Source organism: Leucopleurus acutus (genome assembly GCF_964270905.1).
Source record: "Leucopleurus acutus genome assembly, chromosome: 19".
Classification (NCBI taxonomy): Eukaryota; Metazoa; Chordata; class Mammalia; order Artiodactyla; family Delphinidae; genus Leucopleurus; species Leucopleurus acutus.
This window is the reverse complement of record NC_139161.1, coordinates 48,272,357-48,295,972: the sequence shown is the minus strand read 5'-3', so window position 1 is coordinate 48,295,972 and position 23,616 is coordinate 48,272,357. Positions and strand designations below refer to the sequence as shown.

At 53.6% G+C, this 23,616-nt stretch overlaps 1 protein-coding gene across 2 annotated transcripts in view; it reads right to left on the bottom strand.

Moving 5' to 3' along the window:
* Positions 1-22,625, bottom strand: part of SGSM2 (small G protein signaling modulator 2) — a gene marked incomplete at its 5' end in the record, with an annotated part of 35,567 nt that extends 12,942 nt beyond the window's left edge. For both annotated transcript variants that reach the window (XM_082860922.1, XM_082860923.1), the window contains 11 exons: positions 442-568; positions 746-906; positions 1,049-1,116; positions 1,532-1,656; positions 2,177-2,311; positions 2,632-2,777; positions 2,875-2,942; positions 3,201-3,362; positions 3,641-3,803; positions 17,986-18,061; positions 22,569-22,625. In XM_082860922.1, coding sequence (XP_082717048.1) covers positions 442-568; positions 746-906; positions 1,049-1,116; positions 1,532-1,656; positions 2,177-2,311; positions 2,632-2,777; positions 2,875-2,942; positions 3,201-3,362; positions 3,641-3,803; positions 17,986-18,061; positions 22,569-22,625 — 1,288 coding nt within the window. The remainder of the gene's footprint in view (positions 1-441; positions 569-745; positions 907-1,048; positions 1,117-1,531; positions 1,657-2,176; positions 2,312-2,631; positions 2,778-2,874; positions 2,943-3,200; positions 3,363-3,640; positions 3,804-17,985; positions 18,062-22,568) is intronic.
* Between the last annotated feature and the right edge of the window lie 991 nt (positions 22,626-23,616).

Here is a 23,616-nt window from a genome sequence, read left to right as displayed (position 1 = left end):
TTGGGGGAGGGTTCTGGCTCTAGCAGAGTCAGTGAACAATTTGCACCATCTATAAAGACGCGCTGACCCTGCACCCAGGCCGCCTTGTGGGGGTCAGGTGGCAGGCTGAAAAGAAACCAAGAGTTCTCCACCTTCTATGTGTAGCCTCACCACGTGTTTTCCCTGGGGCGGGCATGAAAAGAGGACCAAGAGAATATTGTACAGCGACACCTGGATCGGCTGAGCCGAGAGCCTGGGGTCACGAGGTGGGGAGAAGACAGCTAGTAGACAAGAGGCCACTTCTGCGAGGGATGATTTGCGGGGGCGAAGGTCCGGTGAGAGGCTGAGTAAAGACCTGCCTGGGTTAACCGGGCCTGGGCAGTGGACCCTGCCCGCGGCCCCCTGGGTGACACTACACCCCCACCTCTCTCTTCCTCCACGAATGACGTTTGGGACACTTACTGTGCTCGTGCCTGTGGCCCGGGTAGATGATCCGGAACACGTAGTCGGTGGCCCGCCCCGAGCCCACGTCCTCCACGTCCACGGACCGCATGCTGCTGCGCTTCCGTAGCCTGGGGAACACCTTCCCCTGCGGGGAGATGGGTGGGTGGTCAGCCTGCCCAGGGCGGGGTCCAATCCACGCCCCCCCCACCCCGCTAGGCTGCTCCTAAGAGCTCCGTGTGGGGAAAGGACGGGAGGCCAGCAGGTGGGCGGAGAACCCACCCCACACACCCCCTCACCCAGAGCCTCCCAAGCCCCGAGGTACCTTCCCCTGCTGGGTCCAGAGTGGGGGCTCCAGCTGTCCTCGAGGCAGAAGCCCGTTCTCCAGGCAGGACAGGAAGGACAGCAGGTGGCCCCCCTGTGGGAAGTGCAGTGGTGGCCTCTGGATGCCATCCTGGCTCACCAGCACGAGGGTGCCGCCGTTCTCTGGGGGGTGAATGTGGGCCAGTGAGGCTGGGTAGGAGGACAGTGGGGTGGGAGCGTGGGGACGGAAGGAGGGGGACAGGAAGTCCGTGCACGGCGCAGGCTCTCTCCCCTCACCCCTGTGCCCAGGACAGGGGAGGCTCACTTTGCTGGTGGCAGTGGATGCAGACAATCTGACTGAAGGGCACAACAAGGGCGTAGTCCCAGTAAACACTGGAAAGGAACCAGTTTGGTGTCGCTGTGTCCCAAGACCTGCCATCCCACCTTCCTCATCTCCCGGCCCCGACACCCGTGAGACTACGCGGAATGGTAGTATTCAGGGTACTACTATTAGTACCCTGACCGTAGCCGAGAATGTGACCTCGGCCAGCCACCTTGTCCCTCTGGGCCCCACGCTGTCATCATGGCACAGAGCCTGGCAGTCTCAGCTGCCCAGAGCTTGGCTCAGGCAAACCTCTCCGTGCCCAGGCCCGGCTCAGTCCTAGAGAGCTCGGGAACCTGTCCAGGCTGCCTCCCCCTGCAATTCTTGGCATCGGATAAGGAGTGAGGCCTGCCCCCGGAGCAGGCTGGGTCTCGCCATCCCCCGCCCGGGAGCGAGGCTCCTTGGAGGAAGTCCCACAGCCCCCACCTCTTTTCCAGCTCGGAATCCCCCAGAGTCCCGTTCATGAGCTGGTTGGGGGTCCACTTCAGAGTCAGGCTGCCTGCGGACTGGTGCAGGGAGAGGTAGCCAGGGACAGCCTCCACGTCCCCCTTCTGCAGGGAGCAGACACACCAGAAGACGGAGAAGATGAGGGCCTGAGAGGCTCCTGGGGATGGCCTACGGAAAAGGAGCTCCAGGTGCATGCAGGGAGGCTAGGCCAGGCCAGTCACAGGATCCTGGACTGGGGGCCAGGAGGAAGTAGGGGGCATCACGTGCCACACGCAGATGTGGGTGCCTCCTTCCCCTGGCTGGCCTGGGGCCACTGGCTCTGTCCTGTCAGCCTCCTGGACGCCAGGCGTGTCCGGGCCAGCCATACCCAAGCTGGGCGTTCACCCTGCCTGCTGGCTGACATTCCTACTCCCGGACGGCCTGGTTCTCAGCTGGCCAGAGCAGATGCCATTCCTGGCTCCTGCCAGCTCAAGGCTGGGCGTGAGGCTATGAAACAGTGAAGTAGGGGGTGGGGTCTTCTCCTCCTTCTCTCTAGTCAAGCCCCTGGGAAAAGGCACGAATGTGGCTGGAGGTCTTGGTGCCTTTGGAAAAGGGAGAGGAGGGCCGGGCGTCAGGCTCTCCTACCGGCTGTACCAGCACGTTGTTTTTGCCGTAGAGCAGCCGTGTCCTCGAGTTCTGGTGCAGGGATTCCACGTACTCACGGGCGCAGGCAGCTAGCCTGTCCTCCGATGCGCTGCCACTTGAGTGCCGCTTCCGGATCTGCGCACAAAGTCACGGCTCTGCTCTCAGCCCCAGGAAGTCAGCCGTGGGGGTCAGCCCCAGGCCTCCCTGCAGACCCTCTCTAGCTGACCCCAAGGGTCCTTCCTGTCCCCAGTTTGCTCTCAGCCACGGACCAGCTCTGTGCTCCTGGCATTTATGTGAGCGTCAGTGTGGGGAAAAGGCTCTCCTGGGGTGGCCACTACCCTGGGCATCTCTGAGGCCCAGCCTATATCTGCCAGGAGCACACAGCCCAGCTGCTCCTCCCCAAAGGCCCAGGGGCATGTCCTGGGTGAGCACAGGGTGGGAAGAGTGACACCTACTCCTAGGGCTGGGCGCTTCGCAGGGGAGTCCTGGCGATTCGGGGGACCCCGGATACGGTGCCTCTGGACCAGCTCATCAGCCGAGGGGTCGGTCCAGTAGTGATCGGCTGTCTTGAGCTTGGTGTACTCCAAGGCACAGGGTCCCACTGTGGAGACAGGGACAGCCAGCTCAGGGGTGCCCCCTCAGCACTTGCCCTGGAGCCCCCACTGGCCCAGCGCAGGCCTGTCTGCTACTAGGCTTACCTAGAAGAGAGGCCAAGATGGGGCCAAACACAGGGTCTGCCAGTAACGCCTCCTTCTCGTAGTACTTGCTGCCAGGGGAGAGACAGACAGGGTGACCGCTGGGGCTCCAGAACTCATTCCATGGCCGTCAAGCTCACCAAGGAGATACATCCCCACAAGGATCAAACTCATGTCAGTTACCAAGAAGAAACGAGTCCACAGGACTGAGCTTTGGGGTGCCTGGTGTGGTCTCTGCTTTCGGGATGCTACGGGGGGATAGCACATGCCTATGGACTGTGGTGGGCAGTCCAGCACAGGGAGGGGTGGGCTCAGGGAGGGGCAGTCACCTGCAGTTCTCCACCAGGTACTGCACGACCCTGTCCAGCACTTTCTCGATGAGCGCTGTGCGTACCCATATGTGTTTCAAGGCCTGCAGGCTGAGGGCTGGGGCCTTCCCACTGGCAGAGCCCTGTCTCTGCTGGGTCTCCCGGTTGCCCGCCAAGGGTTTCCTGCAAAGAGGGGGTGGGCTTCAGGAGTGGGAGGGCTTGGGGGTAAGCCTCATCGCAGACTGGTGGCACTGGGAGCGGAGTTTGGAGCTGCAAGACAAGAACCCAGAGGGCTGATTGGGATGGGGGGTTGGAGGTGGTGGACAGGACCTTGTGCCTGAAAGGGCCACCCCCCACCCCCACCCTTAGGCTGGCCCGTCATCCGAGAGGTGAGGCCCTGCAAGAAACAGCAAATGGAAAGAGCAGAAGGGAGGCACGGGAGGGGCTGGTGCAGGGCTTACCTGCCCTCTACTTGCTGCTGCAGCTCCTGCACCTTGTGGCACACCTCCCCAGCCACTGGGCACGCCTTCCCCACCTTGGTGAACAGGGCTGCCATCTTGTCACTGCGCAGGAAGCCGGCGGCACGGCGCCTCAGCTGATGCAGGAGGCAAACCTCCACCGCACCTGGGCCACAACGGGAGCAGCAGCTGAGCCTGGGCGAGAGCGGGAGCGAGAGGAACACTCCCCTCCCCCATACCTATGGAGAGCAGAGAGGCGAGGGCAGGCCCTGGCTCTGCTAAGACTAGGGGGTGAGGTTCGGGCTTAAGACAGGCCATGGAGACGTACCCTGACCTCTCTCCAAAACGCTCCCGCGGGCCCCTCCCCGCTCCTGCCCAGGGTGGACCTGCGGGGGCTTTGCTGTGCCACACCGTCCCTGCCCCTCTCTCTCATCTGGGATGTATGTGCCTCCTGTATGCAGCGTCGCCCTGAGGCTCTGAGGACAAAGCTGCCAGTGCCAGTTGGCACGGGTGGCTCCACCCCCTGCCCGTGAGGGCAAGCACGGACAGCTCCTGCAGGACAGGGGATGTAGGGAGCACACAGCCTGGCAGCCCTCCTGTAGAGCAGAGATGATGTGGTTGCTAAGGAACGAGGCTCTGGAGAAGGAGCTGAAATATTGATGAAGCCACTGCAGAGATCGGACCTGACAGCAGCCCTGAATTATTGACCAGCCCTGCAGCCGACAGTGAGGGATTTCTACTTCCCATGCAGGGAGGGCTTCCCTTCATTCATTCATGTTTTTAGGGGCTAGGCCTACACTCTCCGTCTGGATTCTGCTTTCAGCAGACAGGCCCCATAGGAAGGAATGAAGGGCTTGGTGGGGGAGGGTGGGGAGCTGCCCTGGGCACATACAGATTCTAAAAGACTTAGTGTGTAGGTGTGGGGGAAGGAGGGGCTTGGCCATTACTGAGGACAAGCTGATTGTTTTCCAGCCGAGGAAGGAAAGGCCCAGAAAGGGGAAGAGAGCTGATTTGAAGTCACAGAGTGGCAGAGCTGGGTGTAGACACAGGGCCCCAAACACTGGCCCAGCCCCTTTCACCTCCTCCAGGTATGTTGGGGGGTGGGGGCCCACAGGTGGGAGGAGGCCTCCCCTCACTTCACAGGTACTCTTTTTACAGGGATTGTGCTGGAGGTGGAGAGTCAGAACAGGGTCTGACGCGTGGTGCCACTCGCTACTTCTGGAAAACATGGGTAAGTGACTTAATGCGCTGAGCCTCAGTTTTATCATCTGTGAAATGGGGGAGACTTCTTAGGACTGGTGTGAATTGTTACATGAGATGAAGTACGCAAACCCCTCATGCCGGAGGCTCTTGATGCAAGTCGGTTCCTGACTCCTAATTTCTTTTTGTCGAGATCCTGTTCTATGGCTAACCTGTAAGGGCTGGGTTTTTGCAAGTCCTCTCACGGGCAGAGAGAGGTGAGGACACACTAGAGAGAGAATCACAGGCTGCCCCAGAGGTGGGTGGGGGTGTCATTCTCTTAGGAACAGGGGAACTGAGGCCCCATCAAGCTTACTGTGACTAGTGTTGTTACAATATGAAACCTGGGGACTTCCCTGGTGGCCCAGTGGTTAAGATTCTGTGCTTCCACTGCAGGGGGCATGGGTTCGATCGTTGGTCGGGGAACTAAGATCCCACATGCCACACAGTGTAGCCAAAAAAAAAAAGAAAGAAAGAAACCTGGACTTAGGAAATAATCACCGAAAACAGAGGCTCTCACCTGTTTTCTGCCTTCATTGTTACTGACAGTCACTGATGACCTATAAAAGAGTTTTGCTTGGCCCTCTCTTGTACTGAGGTCAAGAAGTTAGAGAGAGTCCCTGGGGCCAATGTGGAAGCTGGCCAGTTCATTGAGAGCATCCCAGGGAAGGGGAAACAAAACAGGACCCCCTCCCTCTCCTGGGAGGTCAGGCCTCGGAGGACTTTATTTCACAAATTGCAGCCTTTCCTTCATGGCATGTTCATATGTCGATGAGCACATGCGTACGCAGACAGATGTATCCACAGGTATCATGTGCGTATGGGACATGTGGGGGAATCTTTGCTTAAGTGTCCACGTATTCCCCTCCATGGCTGTCCCCTTGGTCCCTGGAGGTCCTGCGTGGCCCTGAGGTACATAGGTGAGTGACCTTTTTGTCATAGTCTCTTGGTCCTGGGGCTGCTGCAGCTACAAGTCCACAGCTGGAAGAAGGGGGTGACTATTTCCTGGGGCGGCACTCCCCGATCAGAGTGGGAGAAAAGCAGCACTGAACAAGGCCAGAGCAGCAGCAGGTGGCACCAGTCCTGCAGAGAATCATGTGCCTCGGTGACGTGACTAATTGCCGGGATAATGAGTCATTAGCTCTCCTACCTTCCCCAGGCGACTGCCCATGTAGCCAGGCTGGGGAGCCTGGGGATGCAGGCAGCAGCTTGGCCTCACCCAGCCTGCCAGGAAGACTGTGAGCACAGGCCTCAGGGTTCTCTGGGGTGGGTGGAGGCATTCCTCAGCAATTACTGCAAGCAGGGAATATTGAGAGAAGCCCAAACAACACACCCAGTGCCCCCACTCACCCCATGGCCCCTAAGTTCCTTCTGTGAAACCCGGGCAAGGTGCCAGGCGACGTCTGCAGAGGGAAAAATCTGTCTCAACTCTCTATGTTCCAAGCAAAGTAAACGACCCTCTATGCCAGGTATTCCTAAGCTGGTTCCACGGGCTCCTTGGCCAGTTAGTTGTTCAAACTGTACTAGTCCTTCCCCATTCCCACAGGGCTGTCCCCCAGAGGGAAGGAGCACGTCACTGTGTGCAGTGTGTAGGCAAAATAATAATATAATAACACGGATAATATATAATTGAGAATTACTCTCCTAAGAGGGTTTGTTGATAGGCTTCTAGACCTTCAAGACCCCCTAAAACTGCACACAGAATCACTGGTCTGCTTCTGCACGCTTAGGTGAGTGTTTTTATTCTGGATAAAGGATCCTTGGCTTTTAGTTTCTGAAAAGGGTATCTGATCTCAGAAAGCTTTAAAACCCTGCTCTAAGACTTTTGGGTTGAGAGGAACCACAGACACTTCCACTGATCGACACTTACAGATATGCAAGTACAGAGATCCCCCTGGCCTCTCCCCACATACAGAGAACACCACACTCAGAACTGCAGTTGTAGAGCTATCAGCAATAATGCCCGACTCTCCAGCTGTCTGTGCTCCCCAGGAGGCCCTCTCACAGACCAACAAGCACCCTTCTCCAGGGAGAAGATCACACAGAGGCCCCTGGAGGAGACGCCCATCACAGCCAAAGCACCAAGTCAGCCGAAATCATCCCCCTTCTAACTGAGCTGTCTGGGCCCTGGTCCCCAGCCGTGACGTGAAGCTTTCAGGATCCCCTGTCTCAGGGTTCCCAGCACCACCCGCAGCCACTCTGGTTGCCCCAAAAGAGGGGAGAGACAGCCCTGACATCATTCGGATCACTTCACATAAGAAAAACACGTACTAATTGATAAAAATCAACACTGTTTTTGGTCACTGGTTGGGATGGGAAGGTTTGGGTGAATGAATTGAAACAGAGAAACAGACATGACTCAGCAAGCATGATCCTCTCACTCCCCACCTTGGTCTTCCAGTGGCCTTTGGAGCTATGGTACCGGATGAGCCCAGGGTACCCTTTCTACTCTGTCATCCTATCCAACTGACAGCAAGGCTCAGGGAACTGCAACTCGGAGTGGGCAGGAGTGGAAACAGTTTTAACTTTAGCACCCTGCTGTGGACATCCCACCCTGACAAGGTCTGGCACCACCGTCCCAAGGAAAAGCAGTGAACTACAGCCCAGACAAGCCCTGGGACTGTCCCTCACCAGTCTCTGACATGCCCCTAAAGTCTATTAAGATACGGGGCTCGGGCTTCCCTGGTGGCGCAGTGGTTGAGAGTCCGCCTGCCGATGCAGGGGACACGGGTTCGTGCCCCGGTCTGGGAAGATCCCACATGCCGCGGAGCGGCTGGGCCCGTGAGCCATGGCCGCTGAGCCTGCGCGTCGGAGCCTGTGCTCCGCAACGAGAGGCCGCAACAGTGAGAGGCCCGCGTACCTCAAAAAAAAAAAAAAAAAAAAAAGATACGGGGCTCAACAAATGCTACATGGATTGGAGACTACGAGTGCTAATGGAATTTTATAGGGCCCCTCCCACAAACGCCTTACTTACTGATTTAACCATTCCAAGGAGTCCAATTTAGAACAGAGGAGACATCAGTAGATAGAGAGGGAAGGGACTTGGGAAGTTACTGAATGTTCTCAGACCTTGCTGGATTGGTAAGACCCCCTACGGTGGCAATGTGGCACTGTCTATGAACATTGCAAATAACCTCTGACCTAGTAACCCCTCTTGTGAGAATCTAGCTTACAGATAGAATCAAGCTTACTTAGTTACAACAGCAGAAGACTGGAAACTATCCCCTTGTCCATCAATAGAGGACAGATTGAGTAAATACGGCACATTCATACAGTATAATATTATGCCACTCTGAAAAAGAATGAGAATGATCTCCAGGAACTAATAACGAAAGGTCTCCAAAAGCAAGATGCAGAGCAGTTTGACTGCATGATACCTTTTGATTACAAAAAGGGTGGGGTAAACAAAGAATAGAATTAAAAAAAAAAATCAGGACAAAAAACTTGGAAGGATGCACAAGAAGGAAGAGTGGTAGTATTACTGGTGTGGAAACTGGTAGGTGGAGGGGAAGTGGGTGAATGGGGGCAGGGAAAGGAGTGAGACTTTTCACTGTGTACCTTTTGTATAGTTTTGATATTTGAGCCAGGTTACCGATTCAAAATAATAACAATAATTCCATCATGAAAGGATGCTAGAGATTCTCTCCAACCTGGAGGTGAATTGAAAGTCATGAAACTCAGAAAGGCTGGGTCTGTCCATGGGCACCCACCCCATCACCAGCTCCCACAGCAAACAGGGTCTGCAGATTAGCTTGGTTCCCCCTCCCACAGGATGATCTGGGCTCTGCTTAGGGTAGCCACTGGTGATCTGAGCTGTGTAGGGACCGGAGAAACAATTCAGTGGGCTGGGACAAGCTTAGGTGTCTCAGGAGCCCACGAGAATGGACTAAAGCCATGGCTGCCAGGAAACGCAGCAGTGGTTGAGAAGGGTCCTCAGTCAGCCCAGCGGGCCTCAGAAACGACCCCCGGCTCTCACACGCATATCCACATTTAAACTGTGTTCAGCGGCCAAGGGGCCCGGACAAGCCCAGCCTGGTAATAGGGGGACCCACTGAATGGCCTTCAGAGAAGTAGGTCAGTTGGCTGAGGTAGAGGGACACAGCACCCAGTTAGCACAGCCTGACATGAAGGCTGGGCCCAAGGCTCTGAGCCAGGAGGGGTTGATAATGGGAGGAGCACGTGTGTCCTGTGTCCCCTGCTCCCCACCTCTGCCAGCTGCCATCTGTGCAACAGGCAAGTTCAGCTTCCAGGTGAGGAAAGCGCTGGCTGGAGCAGCTAGCCACAAGTGGCTTGTTTTGGTCCTGGAGTTTTGGAGGACATTACTCAGAGCAGAATTTTTAAAACCCTTGGATGGTGAAACCAAGATTTCCAGGAGAGGAGCAGCCTCCCTGGAGATAGAGGAATGGGTAGGATGGGCGGCCTTTTTTTAAGTAGGAACTTCCTCAACTGCCCATGGAGGGAGTCAACATTTCACTTGTAGCGGATGAAGTGAGGGGAGCAAAGAGGAGAGGCCAGGCATCCTACGTCTCTCCCCTCCCCACTTCCCCGGCCAGCTATTTCCACCAGGGATTTGTGACGGCTGCCTCCACGCGAAACAAGCATTTCTATGGTAACAAGGGTACATTTTTCCTTCCGCCTGCACTGGTGATGCTGGTGGTTTGCTTCAGCTTTGAGGGGGGTGGCACTCAGCCTTGTTCAAAGTGCTGAAACAAGAACGCAACTCTGCCACCCAGACTTTCACTGGGAGGAGAAAGCACTGCCCTGATACTCTGGAACCAAGCAAGTGAGAGAAATGAAGTTCATACCACACCTACCCATCTTCCTTGCCCTGTGGGGATGCAGGGCAGAGTCTGCATGTGCAGTGCTCACACTGGCTTGCCAGGGAACCAGGCCAGTGCCAGGCTCACCCAGCTCGACAAGAGACCCGCCGTCTCCCAAAGTGTCTCTGGACATCACGAGTCCACTGTTTGGTGATCCAAGCTATGCCTCCAACTTCTCGTCAATGCCCCACACCTCCAGGCTCCACTCCTGAGTAGGCCTCACAGGGGGACCCATCCCTGGGCAACACAGGCTTTAGAGTCAGACAGATGTGGGTTCAAACCCTGGTTCCTTTCCTTACTAGCTTTTTGACTTTGTGCAGACCACTAAGTCTCTCTGAGCTTCACCTGCAGGGAGGGAAAGGAACAGGTCCCACCTCAAGGGGTGCTGAGTGACTAAAGGCAACAGCCTGTGCAGAGGGGCACAAGGCTCTTTGTAGCACCCGGAACATGGAAGGTAATGGATGAGCATTAGTGCCTTTCCCTCCTGCGCTGTGTCCGTGCCCTGCCCTCCCTCTGGTACCTACAGGTGCTCTGGCTGTGCTCCCCTCTAAGGCCACCCCTCCCACCTGCGCATTGGATTTCAGCCCCTTTCACCTCTCAAGGACATCACTCCAGCAAACGTCCCTTCTCTTTCCTGTATCTTTAATTTTTTCCTATTAGATACTTTCCATTTGTACATAACTGTTCTGTAATTTCTCCAATTAAAAAAAAACACACCACCACCTCCCTTGGCCCTACATCGCCATTTAGGTGTTACACCATTTAGCTGCTTCCCCGCACATAAAATTTCTCAATAAAGTTGTGTATGTGCCACGCAGCTAGATGTTGTGATAACTGTTGTGACAGGTCATCTGCAGCTGCCTCCCTGAAGAAGGGCTAGGTCTTGATCTCAAGGGAAAGACTCTAGGTGCCCTTCCTCGGGCCTGTCTCCATAGAGGGCCCCCTTGGCAGCCTGAGAAGGCAGGACAGGGAGGGGAGGGAGGACGTGTGCTGTGGTCACCAGAGCTCTCCCCACCCCCCTCTAGACAGGCATGGCTGTAGCCCCATCAAGGTCAAGGATTTCCCGTTGCCAGTGACTTATGGGGAGAGGGATCACGTAGAGCTTTTCTGTTGGGACAGGAGAGCTGCAAACGCTCGTTTTTCTTACAAAACCAGCCTTCATAGCTCGCCTCAGCGGTTATGGTCAGCACTGAGGACTCAGGACTTTGGCCTTCCCTATAGAAGCTCCCTCATGGTGGGGGCCCAGTGTCCTGGGTTTCTACTCTTCCTCCTCTTTTTGGATTTCACCATGACTGGCCACCGCATGACTGACCATCCTACTGTCTGGCAGCCAGGTGATGACTGGCCTGGTGTGGGCCGGTGAAGGGCTGGGTTTGCGTCCGTCTCTTCTGTGTTCGCTCTCTAGAACTACCCAGGTCCCCCACCCAGACCCTGTCGTTGTTTTAAAAGACCAAGGATGGGAAGGGAAGGCAGCAGCCTCAGCGACAGCAGGTCCTTCCTGACTCCAGCTGGGGGTCCAGGATCAGGGAGGACCCTTCAGCAACATCTGCTCCCTTTCCCTGTTCTCCCCACTGCCCCTGGGCACAGGTTCTAGGCTGTGAAGCCTCCACCACTAACAGATGTCTGTACATGGACTTGGGGACAGAGGCTGGGCCAGCTCGGGGGTGGGACTATCTCTATGTGTTGGATTAAACATAAACACCACAGTCTACAAGACAAATTAAATTATGAAAATTCAGTGACTAGTATTTAATGCTGATCTACTCCTATAAAGTATTCTAGGACTTCCCTGGCGTGGCGGTCCAGTGGTTAGGACTCCACGCTTCCACTGCAGGGGGCATGGGTTTGACCCCTAGTGGGGGAATAAGATCCCGCATGCCGCGTGGCACGGCCTTAAACATAATAAAATATTCTATGTTTACGTGACTCCAGACCCCACCCTCCAGTACCCAACATCCAGTTCCAACACCCAGAAGGTGAGGCAGATTTCCATACTTATTTGTCTGTTCGGCAGGCTTACGTGTCCAGAATCCTGTTTAAGGTTTAAGGATGCATTCAATACATACTTTTTGAAATAAAAAATATCCTATAAAAAAAAGCTGCATACACTTGCTATCTCTATCTCTTCCTCCACCCATCCTCTCCTCCTCCTCTTCCTTCTTTTTAAAAAAACCATTTCATCTTGGAAAATTCCAATCATATACAAAAGTAAAGAGAATGATGTAATGAACCCCCGAGTACCCATCACACAACACAAGCCATGATCAAGGAAGGACCAATCTTGTTTTAGTTATACCACCTCCAACCACTTTCCCCCTTATCCCTAGATCATTTTGAAGCAAATTTTACATATCATATATTTTTGTCCATAAATATTTTAGTGTGTCTCTCTAAAAGATGACTCTTTTAAAAACATGTACCTAATACCTGCACTGCACCTAAAAAATCAATAATAATTTCTTAATATTTTCAAATTCCTTGACTGGGTTCCCAGAGTTCAAATTGTTCTGATTGTCCAGATGCTCAAAACTCTCAGAAACATGGATTCCTAAATGGAATCCTGGAGAAGGTTCTAGGAGGCTCTATGGGGAAGGTTAAAAGATCACTTTCAAGAACAAAGTAGAATGTCACTGGTGGTGGTGACATTTACTGAGCACCTACTGCATACCTGGCTCCATGCTGTCTGCTTTACCCGCATCACTCTTTTAATCCTCACATCAACCTTATTCCGTAGGTTCAGGGTTGCTGAATAAGTGGCCATGGTCACACACTTGGTGACATGGTCTGTGAACGCAGGTCAGGTCTGCCGGACTCCAAAGTCTCCGCTACAGACCATCACCACGTGCCCTCAGCCACGCCCCAAGACAGGGCGAGGGGAGCCAGTCTCCCAGAGGGCCTTTCTTCCTACTGGATCATTACCACATGGAAAGTGGAAGCCAGATATGCTGAGAATGAGCTGTTCATTCAGTGTGGGCGGGAAGAAGAGAGAAGGAATCCCTTTCACTGAAGAGAGACAGAGTAAAAACTGGCTAGTGCCTGAATCTCAGGAAGTGCTGAAATACCTCTGGCTGCAGTACCCCAGGTGGGACGCGCCCTCCCGTCACACCTGCTTCTCTCCCAGCTCATTAGCATCTCCTTGCCATTCCCCAGAGGAGCTTGCTGCGGCTGAACTTCCAAGCTAATGAAAGCTGCTTAGCAACAGGCAGCGGGTTAATAAAGCCCTGGTGTTGTTCCCAGCTCCACAGACTCCACCCCCGTCTCCCATTACAGCTCATCCTCAGTCTGAAGCAACCCTCAGGTGGACGGATCAGCGCAGGGAGGGCAGGGAACCTAAGGACTGAGGGGCAGGGCTGGTCTGGGTCCCGCCCCCAGTGCCTGTGGCCAGAAAAAGGAGATGTTTACAAGTCTAAGAACCTGCTCTGCCAGGCCGGGAACCTCTCTGTGGGCCTCCTAAAGCCCTTCTACCCACCAGTGGTTAAAATCCAAGCTCAGCGCCCAATTAGAATGGAACAAACAGAGACACTGTGGAGGCAGATGCTCCCCTCTGAGCCAAAGGGGAGGGGAGGCACAGTGCTCCTCGGTTAAGGCCTAAACTACCCCAGACCCCTTGATGGGAAGAGTAACTGGGCACTCTATGCGCAGTCATGTTGCTATTACAAATGCGGAGTTCAAAGGTGAAACTTAGGACAGTCTGCTGTTTAACCTTGACCTTGAGTTGCCCACAAGCAAAATTTAAGAGCACCTTGCCCTCTGGGGGTTGGGGTGGCAGGAGATAAGCAGCCTACGCCCGGGGGGTTCAGGAAGCCACAGAAAAACAGGAAGCATTAATTTCATTCAGCAGCACAAAGTTTCAGAGGCCATATTATGGAGCAAAACGCAAACTTGACATGACTTTTTTTTTTTTTTGCGGTACGCGGGCCTCTCACTGCTGTGGCCTCTCCCGCCGCGGAGCACAGGCTCCGGACGCGCAGGCCCAGCAGCCATGGCTCACGGGCCCAGCCGCTCCGCAGCATGTGGGATCCTCCCGGACCGGGGCACGAACCCGTGTCCCCTGCATCGGCAGGCGGACTCTCAACCACTGCGCCACCAGGGAAGCCCCTGACATGACTTTTTAAGATGAAGACGAGATATCCAAGAACCTTTTCCCAACAGTGGGGTTTGGGCCTATTCTCCAGTACACGGGTACAGTCACACAGGTCCTGGGGGCTGGCAGGGGGTGCCTCAGAGCAGCAATGCAGCCTTGCTCTGTGGTAGGAGAACGGCACACATAGAACCCCTCCCTGCCAGCTGGGTTTGCCAGCAAGGCCTCCTCACAAGGCTCCTACTGCTGGGGCCTGACCGGCTTCTAGACAGACAGGTTTAGGAACAAGCACAGCAAACACAACACACGCACGTTTCTCGTCAGTCCTGGGAGTGTCACTCCTCCCCTTGAGGAACAGGAACTTTCCTGGGTTTGCCCAGGGCCAGGTCTTGACCCAGGGATTCTTCAGTTTCATTTCTAAGGCCCTCCAGAAAGGTTCTGTTTCCGGTTCAAATGTCTGTATTCTAAGGAAGCTCAGAGAAGCTCATCTTGCTCAGGCCCTGCCCTCTTCGGTCACCCCCTAGCCACACTCTGCGACGAACAGAGGGGCCAAGGCAGGGCAGAGGGGCCCAGGACCCCAGCCCTCCACAAAGCTCTAGTAAAAGGGGTCACTCACTGCACAGTTAATCCAGTCTCCACAGCCTTCACTCTGTTCCCTTTCTCTCAGCACTTTCTCTGCACTCCCACTTCCCCAAGAACAAAGCTGAATCCTGGATGTGGCTGGGACAACTGCAAGACCCAGGGTAAGACTGGGACCACTTCAGACTAAAAATGCACTTCTGAGCATTTTTCCAGGGGGTGAAGGAGCCCGGCATTTCAGAATCTCCAAAAAGCCAGAAGAGTGGAGTTTTCCATCAGTACATGTCTATTCTCTTTGCCTCCCCCTAGGAATCCCTGATTATGATTTCACTGTGTGATGCAGGCAGGAAAAACGGTTGATAATCACTGCTTTCTTTTTTTTTTTTTTTTGGCCACACTGGGATCTTAGTTACCGTACCAGAGATCACACCTGTGCCCCCTGCAGTGGAAGTGCGGAGCCCTAACCACTGGACTGCCAGGGAAGTCTCGATAATCACTGCTTTAAACCAACCTTATTTGGAGCCCGAACTGAGATCCCCCTCACCACTGAACACCATTTTCAACAAAGTATAAAGATTCCTTTTCCCGTGGGTCTCAGATGCCCCGGCTTGACTTAGCTTTATACTATCGGGAGCCCCTCCTGCTAGCATTCCCTTCCGTGACTGTGCACTAAGCCCATAGCAGAGGCAGCAAACTGGCAGAGGCTTGCAGATGCCTTTTGTTTAGCCCACACAATTTTTTTTTTTAAATGGGAATTAGTTATCAGCATTTAAAAATTGGTTCATTTCATGTAAAAACCCAGACTTCCGGCTTCTCTTAAAATAAAACAAGGGCCATAGCAAGCCAGGGCCAGCATTCCTTCAGAAGCTGAGTGGTGGCTGCCCCCTTCAAACATGGCAAGTGCTACCCAGTTCACCCCAGTCCCCACCACTGCCTGCTGTCCCACACCCGGACTTTTCTCGTTCGACCCTGTGGGCATTTAAGTTTGCACTTTGACCTAAGGCACCTCCCGAAATCCAGCAGAACAGGGCTCCTCTTGCTTTGGGGCTGATCTTAGAACCCTGGAGACCTGGGTCTATTTCATAGACCCTTGTTCTAGTTCCGTGACTGAAATTGGCTGAAAGTAGAAGAATCATTCCTTTTGAAGGTGCTATCCCTGCCTGCTGGAAAGAGCCATGGGCTTCAAGGCAAGAGGCAAAAATGAAAGGCCTACTGCTTCCTGGGGGCCCCTGGACTCATCAGAGGAGAGCTGACAGTTTCTCCTCACCCTAACGGACCTGATGGGGGGACGCCAACAGCTTTTTCCCTGCCTCTCTTCCCCCGTTTACCTACGGCCGCCCACATGTGGCGCCCATGCGCAAGCTGTCTGTGCTATTTTATTCTGTTTTCTGTGTTTGCTGTGCGTGCTCTGGACGAAGCCTAGCACCAGGCCATGACTAATTGGGCCACCAGTAGAGCCCTTCTGGTGACAATGACAGACACTGGCTGACGTCAGGGGAACACAGCACAGGTGGAAGGGAGTAGGGTTCTAATACTCGTCAAAGTCACCTATTGCAAGCATGCTTTTTCCCCAGCAGGGCTTCTGCCCGAGAAAAGTAGGATCAGACTGCTCCTGCAAACCTGAGAATCGTTATATCATCTCAAAGAACCAGGGAAACTTACCCGAAAGGGAGATAGTAGGACCTCAAATCCTGCAAACCTAGTTTCAGGCTTAACATCCAAAAGAGGAGAAAACACAGACATTTTTCTCATCTCTTACAACGCTAGGAACCTTCACATGTATCATCTCAATACCCACAAAAATTCCTTAAGTTGGGAATCACCACCCTGTTTTTAGAGGAGCAAACTGTGGGTGACAGAAGTTAAGAAACTTGTCCAAAACAACTTGAGAAGTAAGCAGAGCACCAGGGTTTGTCTGAACCCTCAGTCTGTCACTCGGGCTCTGCTCACAGGCTGCCTCTCCCCAGTCGCCCTCCCACATTTCTGGGTTTTTTTCCGTAGCTGTTGCCACACCTGTTATTGCAGGATATATTCACGTGTACATTTGTTTTCTGCCTCTCTGCCCACAGAATGTAATCCTCCGGGGCAGAGACGCTGTCCATCTTGCCACTGCTGTTTCCCTACCTGGAGAACAGTATCTGGAATCTGGGGGACCTTCAGTGTTTGCTGCTGGACTGATGGGAGGGGCAGCTCTATCGGCCTCACCATGCTACTATCAAATGTGTTCCTTCCCGTATCTCCTCCTTTCATTCCTTCACCTCAGAAATGCACAACGTCCCTTCAATGAACACCAATCTCAGAGGCCAAGGAAAACAACATAAAGGTGGCAAATGAGGGACTTCCCTGGTGGTCCAGTGGTAGAGAATCCGCCTTCCAAAGCAGGGGGCGTGGGTTCGATCCCTGGTCAGGGAACTAAGATCCCGAATGCCGCGGGAATGCCGACTAAGCCCGCGTGCCACAACTACTGAGCTCACGCGCCTCAACTAGAGCCTGCGTGCCACCAACTACAGAGCCCACGCGCCCTGGAGCCTGCGCACCACACCTAGAGAAGAGAAAACCCACACGCCACAACTAGAGAGAAGCCCACGTGCTGCAACAAAAGATACTGCATGCCGCAACTAAGACCTGGCACAGCCAAAACTAAATTAAAAAAAAAAAAAGATGGCAAACAGAAGGTCAAATTCCTGGAAATCCAAGAAGATTCAGTTGTGTGTAGGGACAGGCTTGCTCCTACGAAAGCAAAAGTGTTCACACTGAGGCAGAAGCGTTGGTTTATTACAGACTTTCTCCTTTCTAAGGTGGGAAGGCTTGGCTATCCCTCCTTTACACTCATGTTGTTTTGCACGCAGTCGAGTGCTTGGATGCTGGAGCAACACAGGTGGGATTAATTAGAAAATAGATGTGGGGCTTCCCTGGTGGTGCGGTGGTTGAGAGTCCGCCTGCCGATGCAGGGGACGCGGGTTCGTGCCCCGGTCCGGGAGGATCCCACATGCTGCGGAGTGGCTGGGCCTGTGAGCCATGGCCACTGGGCCTGCGCGTCCGGAGCCCGTGCTCCGCAATGGGAGAGGCCAGAACAGTGAGAGGCCCACGTACAGCAAAAAAAAAAAAAAAAAAAGAAAATAGATGTGGCACAGAAAGCATCCAAAAGCACAGACCCTTCCCCAAAGTTAATGTAAAGATAAACCAGAGCAGTGGTTCCCAAACCCAACTACCTAGGACAATGGCCCTTAAAGTGTGGTCTCTGGACCAGCAGTATCAGCATCATCTGTGAACTTGTTAGAAATGCAAATTCCTGGGACTGCCCCAGACAGACTAGAATCAGAAACTCCAGGGTTGGGACCCAGGAATCTGTTTTAACAAGTCCTACAGGTGGCTCTGATGCATGCTAAAATTTGAGCACTACTGTCCTTGGGAACTAGACACACATAGGCGATTCTTGGGCCCTGGGGATCCTGATTCAGTAGGTCTGGGAAGGGACCCAGAGATCCCTTTCGTAAGCTTCTGAGTTGATTCTGACTTGCAGCCAGATTTGAGAACTCCTGAACCTGAGGACTCATCTTTCCCTGGCCCCGAGATAGTGTCCTCAGTTTTTAAACCCCTCTCCCATTATCCCCCAGTCGCTCACTCACCACACAGAGTAAGGATGTGGCTGCTATCTTCATGCACAAACTTCCTGGTGACAGCCTCCTCCATGATTTGCTTCACCTGTGAATAAATGGGCAGCGTCGTGATTGACTGATTGATTAATTGATTGACCAAAGGCCTGTGAGCAAGTAAATGGCTTGGCTCTGCCCCCCTGGTCTGGGTTCAGACACCTGCAGAGTAGATGATAGGAAAGGGAGGGGTGAGGAAGCAAAGTTTCTTCTGTACAGATAGCACCAACATCTTGGAAAGGCAACCAGGAAAAAAGAGGCTATAAACCCACCAATCAATCAGTACAGACATTCCAACCCAGGAGGAAGTGCCCTGCTATAGAGAACAGGGGTGGGATGCTATTTGCACATCTGTACTTAGCTGCAGAAGGGCCTGTGGGCAGACACACTGTCCTTTAGGGACAAACTGTTTCAGTACAGGCTCCAGATAAACAACCTGACCCTCTTTTTCTCCCTTCTCTGAGGGTAGGGGTACACGTCCATCTAGGCCTCAGGGACACTCCCCACATGCTCACAAGCCCAGTCTTCTTCCTGTCTAGGTAAAGCCCTATGTTTGGGTTCCTACCTGCATGTAAAAGCTTCTGAATGCCTTGTAAGGTAAGCGGTCACAGCCGCCTTTAGAAAGCACTTAAAAAAAAAAAAAAACTTTAAAATTGATGTACAGGGACTTCCCTGGTGGCACAGTGGTTGGGAATCCACCTGCCAGTGTGGGGGACACGGGTTCGGGCCCTGGTCCGGGAGGATCCCACATGCCGCGGCGCAACTGGGCTCGGGCGCCACAACTGCTGAGCCTGCGCTCTAGGGCCTGTGTGCCACAGCTGCTGAGGCCCGCGCGCCTGGAGCCCGTGCTCCGCAGCGGTGGGGGGGCCACTGCAGTGAGAGGTCTGCACACGGCGGCGGGGGGTGGCTCCCGCTTGCCGCAACTAGAGAACCCCCACAACCAGCAGCAGAGACCCAACGCAGCCAAAAATAAATAAATTAATTAATTTTAAAAAATTGATGTACAAATAGAAAAGGGTATATATCATAATTACACAGCTTGAAGAATTTTCACAAATTGAACACACCTATGACACCAGCATCAGATCAAGAAACAAAACGTGACCAGCACCCTAAAGTACCCCCAAACTCTGCCATGTTTCCTTCTAGTCACTACTTCCCTCAAAGGTACCCACTATCCTGACTTCTAACATCATAGCGCACTTTTGCCGGGTTTTGTACTTTTTATAGATGGAATGGCTCACCGTGTAGCTTCTGTGACTGGCTTTCTTTTGCTCCTTGGTGTGACTGTGAGATCTGTTCATGTTGTATATGGATGTGCATTGTTCATTCTGCATTGTGTGAACAGCTCACAATTGACTGGCATTCGGGTAGCTTCCAATTGGGGGCTATTATGGGTAGTGCTGCTGTGAACATTCTCGACAGGTCTTTGTGTGCACACGGGTGCTCACTTCTTTGGATTTATACTTTCAGGCAAGGAATTTCTGATGAGTATATTCTATATTATCAGATTTTGCCAAGTTGCTCTCCAAAGTGGGTGTATCAATTTACACTCCCGGCAGGAGTATATGAGGTTCTAGTTGCTCCCAACACTTAAACCATGCACTTTTGATGCCTTGGGGGAACCTGCCAGGAGGAGACAAATACTAATACTGAAGATTAGAGGGATGGATTACCTCAATCCCAACATTAAATCTTACAGACACAGTAAGCTCTGGGACAGCTAGTCTTTGCCATTCTTTGGACAGTGTCCTGTGTCCAGTGTCCTGATGCTGCCCTTGCTCCCCAGGCCCTCACTTTGGTTTGGAGGGTGGTAGAGCTTCTGAAGTCTGGGGAGGAGGGAGGAAGGACCCGGAGTCTCCTCCCTGCTGCAAAGTGCTCATGGTTAGCGGTTAGGTAAAGGGGGATCGGATCGATTCTGCACTCTATTTTTTTTTAACATCTTTATTGGAGTATAATTGCTTTACAGTGGTGTTAGTTTCTGCTTTATACCAAAGTGAATCAGCTATACATATACAGATATCCCCACATGTCCTCCCTCTTGCGTCTCCCTCCCACCCTTCTAGGTGGTCACAAAGCACCAAGCTGATCTCCCTGTGCTATGCAGCTGCTTCCCACTAGCTATCTACTTTACATTTGGTAGTGTATATATGTCCATGCCACTCTCTCACTTCGTCCCAGCTTGCCCTTCCCCCTCCCCATATCCTCAAGTCCATTCTCTACGTCTGCGTCTTTATTCCTGTCCTGCCCCTAGGTTCTTCAGAAACTTTTTTTTTTTTTAAATTCCATATATATATATGTTAGCATACGGTATTTGTTTTTCTCTCTCTGACTTACTTCACTCTGTATGACAGACTCTAGGTCCATCCACCTCACTACAAATAACTCAATTTCGTTTCTTTTTATGGCTGAGTAATACTCCATTGTATGTATGTGCCACAACTTCTTTATCCATTCATCTGTCAGTGGACACTTAGGTTGCTTCCATGTCCTGGCTATTGTAAATAGAGCCTGCACTCTAAACTATTAAAACCTTCCTAGATTACTTCCCAAGGGGTTTTGCATTAAACAGAGCATAATGTCACAGCTCAAAGACCTGCAGGCATCTGAAGCAGACTGTTGGGGCAGATTTTTGGATTAGGAGGACCTATAGATACCCTGGGAATTCCCTGGCGGTCCAGTGGTTAGGACTCGGCGCTTTCACTGCTGGGGCCCAGGTTTAATCTCTGACGGGGGAACTAAGATCCCACAAGCTGTGCAGCACAGCCAAAAAAAAAAAGAATTATACTACAAGTCCTTTATGAAAGGCCAGACTTGCCTACAATTACCCGCACTGTCCCTACTTGTAGGACAAGAAAGGATTTTATTTCTCTTGAAATCAAGCACTGAAGGGGGAAGGGAACTAAGAGTTCAGAGCGGGTCAACCTCTGTCAGGTAATACACATAGCTGTGGCATATTCTGGACATTTCTTACATTTGTTTAAGAATCATTCTGGGAGTAGTACAGACAGCCTTCTAAATACTGCCTTCCCCCAAATCTTTCCCATCATCCCTGACCAACCCCAAATTTGGAACACACCAACAATGCTAGCACATGTGCCCATAGTTTCGGTATGGCTACATTTTTGTTCTTGTTTATACTGTTCATATAAGTCTCTGTCACTAGACTATTTGTTTCCTGAGGATAATTACTGAGATTTGAGTTTTCTTTTTTCCTTGGGGAGACCAGAGTTGGGGCTTAAATTCTTATTTGATGTACTCCTGGCCTAAAAAACCTCTCACTTGGCCACTTCACAGCAAAGGCACAATAGAGCTTCTCACACACAGTTGGAAAAGGTGATGGCTTCAACTACTTCTTTGCCAACAGAAGGGAAGGAAACAAAAGTTAGGGCACAATAGCCAGGCCATAATTAATGCGGGAGAACGATCTAGAGCCTTCCAGGATTTTATAAGAACCCAGAGTCTTCTCCAGTCCTGAAACTCTAGGAAAGGGTAAAGGAACCAATATGGTAAACTTTTATATATGAGGTGAATATCACTATCCTTATTTTAGAGATGAAGAAATTGAGACTCAGAGAGGTTAAGTAACTTATTCAAGGTCACAAAGAGCTGGTCCAGACTATCCCAAAGTTTATGCATTCCCATCAGACTTTGCAGTCTCCAAGATCAGCAGATTTATTTACCAAATAGTCATTGAGTGCCTATGCGGATACAGAGTTCTGGACAAACGGATGGGTGTCCTGCCCTCAACGAGTTTACACATCTGGCAGACAAAGAGGTAGGTGGGAGGAGTTCGTGGCTCCATCCAGAGGCCTAATCCATTCTAATGCACTCTGTGGGTTTGAACTCTCCAGCTCTCATTTGCGGGTGAGTCATACGGGCACCCCCCACCATCACCACCATGAAATTGAAATGGCTTTTAGGGCAGGGTCAAAGTAAAGGACATTAGTACAGAGAAGGACTTTTTCTCTTTCTGACGTGGGCGGGGGGACTCCTCAAAAGAGGAAAATAATCTTGAGTCTTAAAAACCATTCTCAAAACACCCCCTGGCCTCTGGGTAGGGAGGTGGGCGTGGAGTGAGAAGCAGTGAGGTGTGCGGCGAACCCTCCTGCAGCCGAGACTCGGTTCCCAGAAAGATAACTGAATGGGGTGTAGGGCAAACCGGAGCTAAACCCCCAAGTCACCCGTTTAGCGCTCTAGGAGGCCTGCGAGGGGCCCCGCCCCCTCCTCAGGCGGCGCGGGCAATGAATGGGCAGCTCGGGTTCTCCAGAAATCGCGGCCACCCCTCCCCCGACCTCGGTCTCCCAGAGCTGCTGCCTTCACAGGGCGGGGAGCTGCGGGATCGCGGAGCAAACTAACCCTGAAGCGCCGGCCTAGCCCCTGGGGCCGAGGAGAGCCCCCTGATCCGGGAGTGGGGCGGGAACCGCAAACCAGTCCAGGACCCCGCCCCCGCCCAAGGCCAGCGAGCGCCCGCGTCCCGGAATGGGCGCAGATCTTTCTGTCCCTTGGGCCTTGCGGACAGGGACGCGAGCCCCCGGGGTTCCGTACCCCGACTTTACCTCCTTTTTCACGTTCCACAGCAGTTTCTCTTTGACTGCGTCCTCCGCGCTGCCCATCGTGCGGCGGCTGACGGGAAGGTGGTGCCCAGCGGCCGCCTAAGCCCCCCACGCGCCCTCGCTGCCTCCGCGCCTCTCGGCTCAGCGCCCCAAGCGCCAGGAGGAGCCCCCGCCCGCCGCGCTCCCCGCCCGCCGCCGCCGCCGCAACCACTGCCCGGTGCTAGGCTCTGCAGCCATCTTCCGAGCCCCGCACCGACGTCAGGAGGCTGGCCCGGCCCCTTCCCACAGCCGGGGGCGGGGGTGGTGGTGCGCTCAGCCACTGGAGGGGGGGGTCGGGGGGGGGGGCACCGTGCCCGGGCGCGCGCCACGGTGGCCGTTGTCATGGCAACGCGCCCTCTCCAGCCCCGAGGGCGCGAACCTGCATTGTGAGAGCTAGCAGCCCGCCGCGCCCAGTGCCGGGCGGGGAGGCGAGGCGCGCCCGGCACCCCATGGCTGAGGGGTGAGTCGCTCGGGCCGAAGCTGGCCCCCATCCAGCTAGACGTCCCCTGATTCCTACCCGCTCGTCTTCCCGACGGGAAGGGCCGGGGCCCCCACGCCTCGAGTCTGGCCACGGGGAAGCCAGTGTTAGTCCCCTGGCTGGGAAAAAGGCCGCGGAGCGCCATCGTTTCTCCAAACACCCCTGCCAGCCGGGCGCCCTCAGCTGCAAAGCTTTTGGGAAGAGGAGTGGGAGCTTAGCAGCCCCCGTCTGCAGAGGTTCGGCTATCCCTAAGGGCGCGAGAGTCACGGTCAGCCGTCCCTCCCCCGAGGGGTCGCCACGTCCCGTCTGGCCCTTCACACACACACGTGGGATGTGGGGTCGCAGCTTGGAGTGACTGGGACCAGCAGGAACTTGTACGGAACCTGTGGAGGTGAGACAAGCGCCTTCTGCACGATTTGCCTTGTAGACTTAAGCAGCCCCACCTGGGCACTGAGGGCGAGAAAAGGTTGCTTAAAGTGACAAAGAACACCTGCTGCTGCAAACTGAGGAGCGGCGTGCACAAAGCTAGGTGAG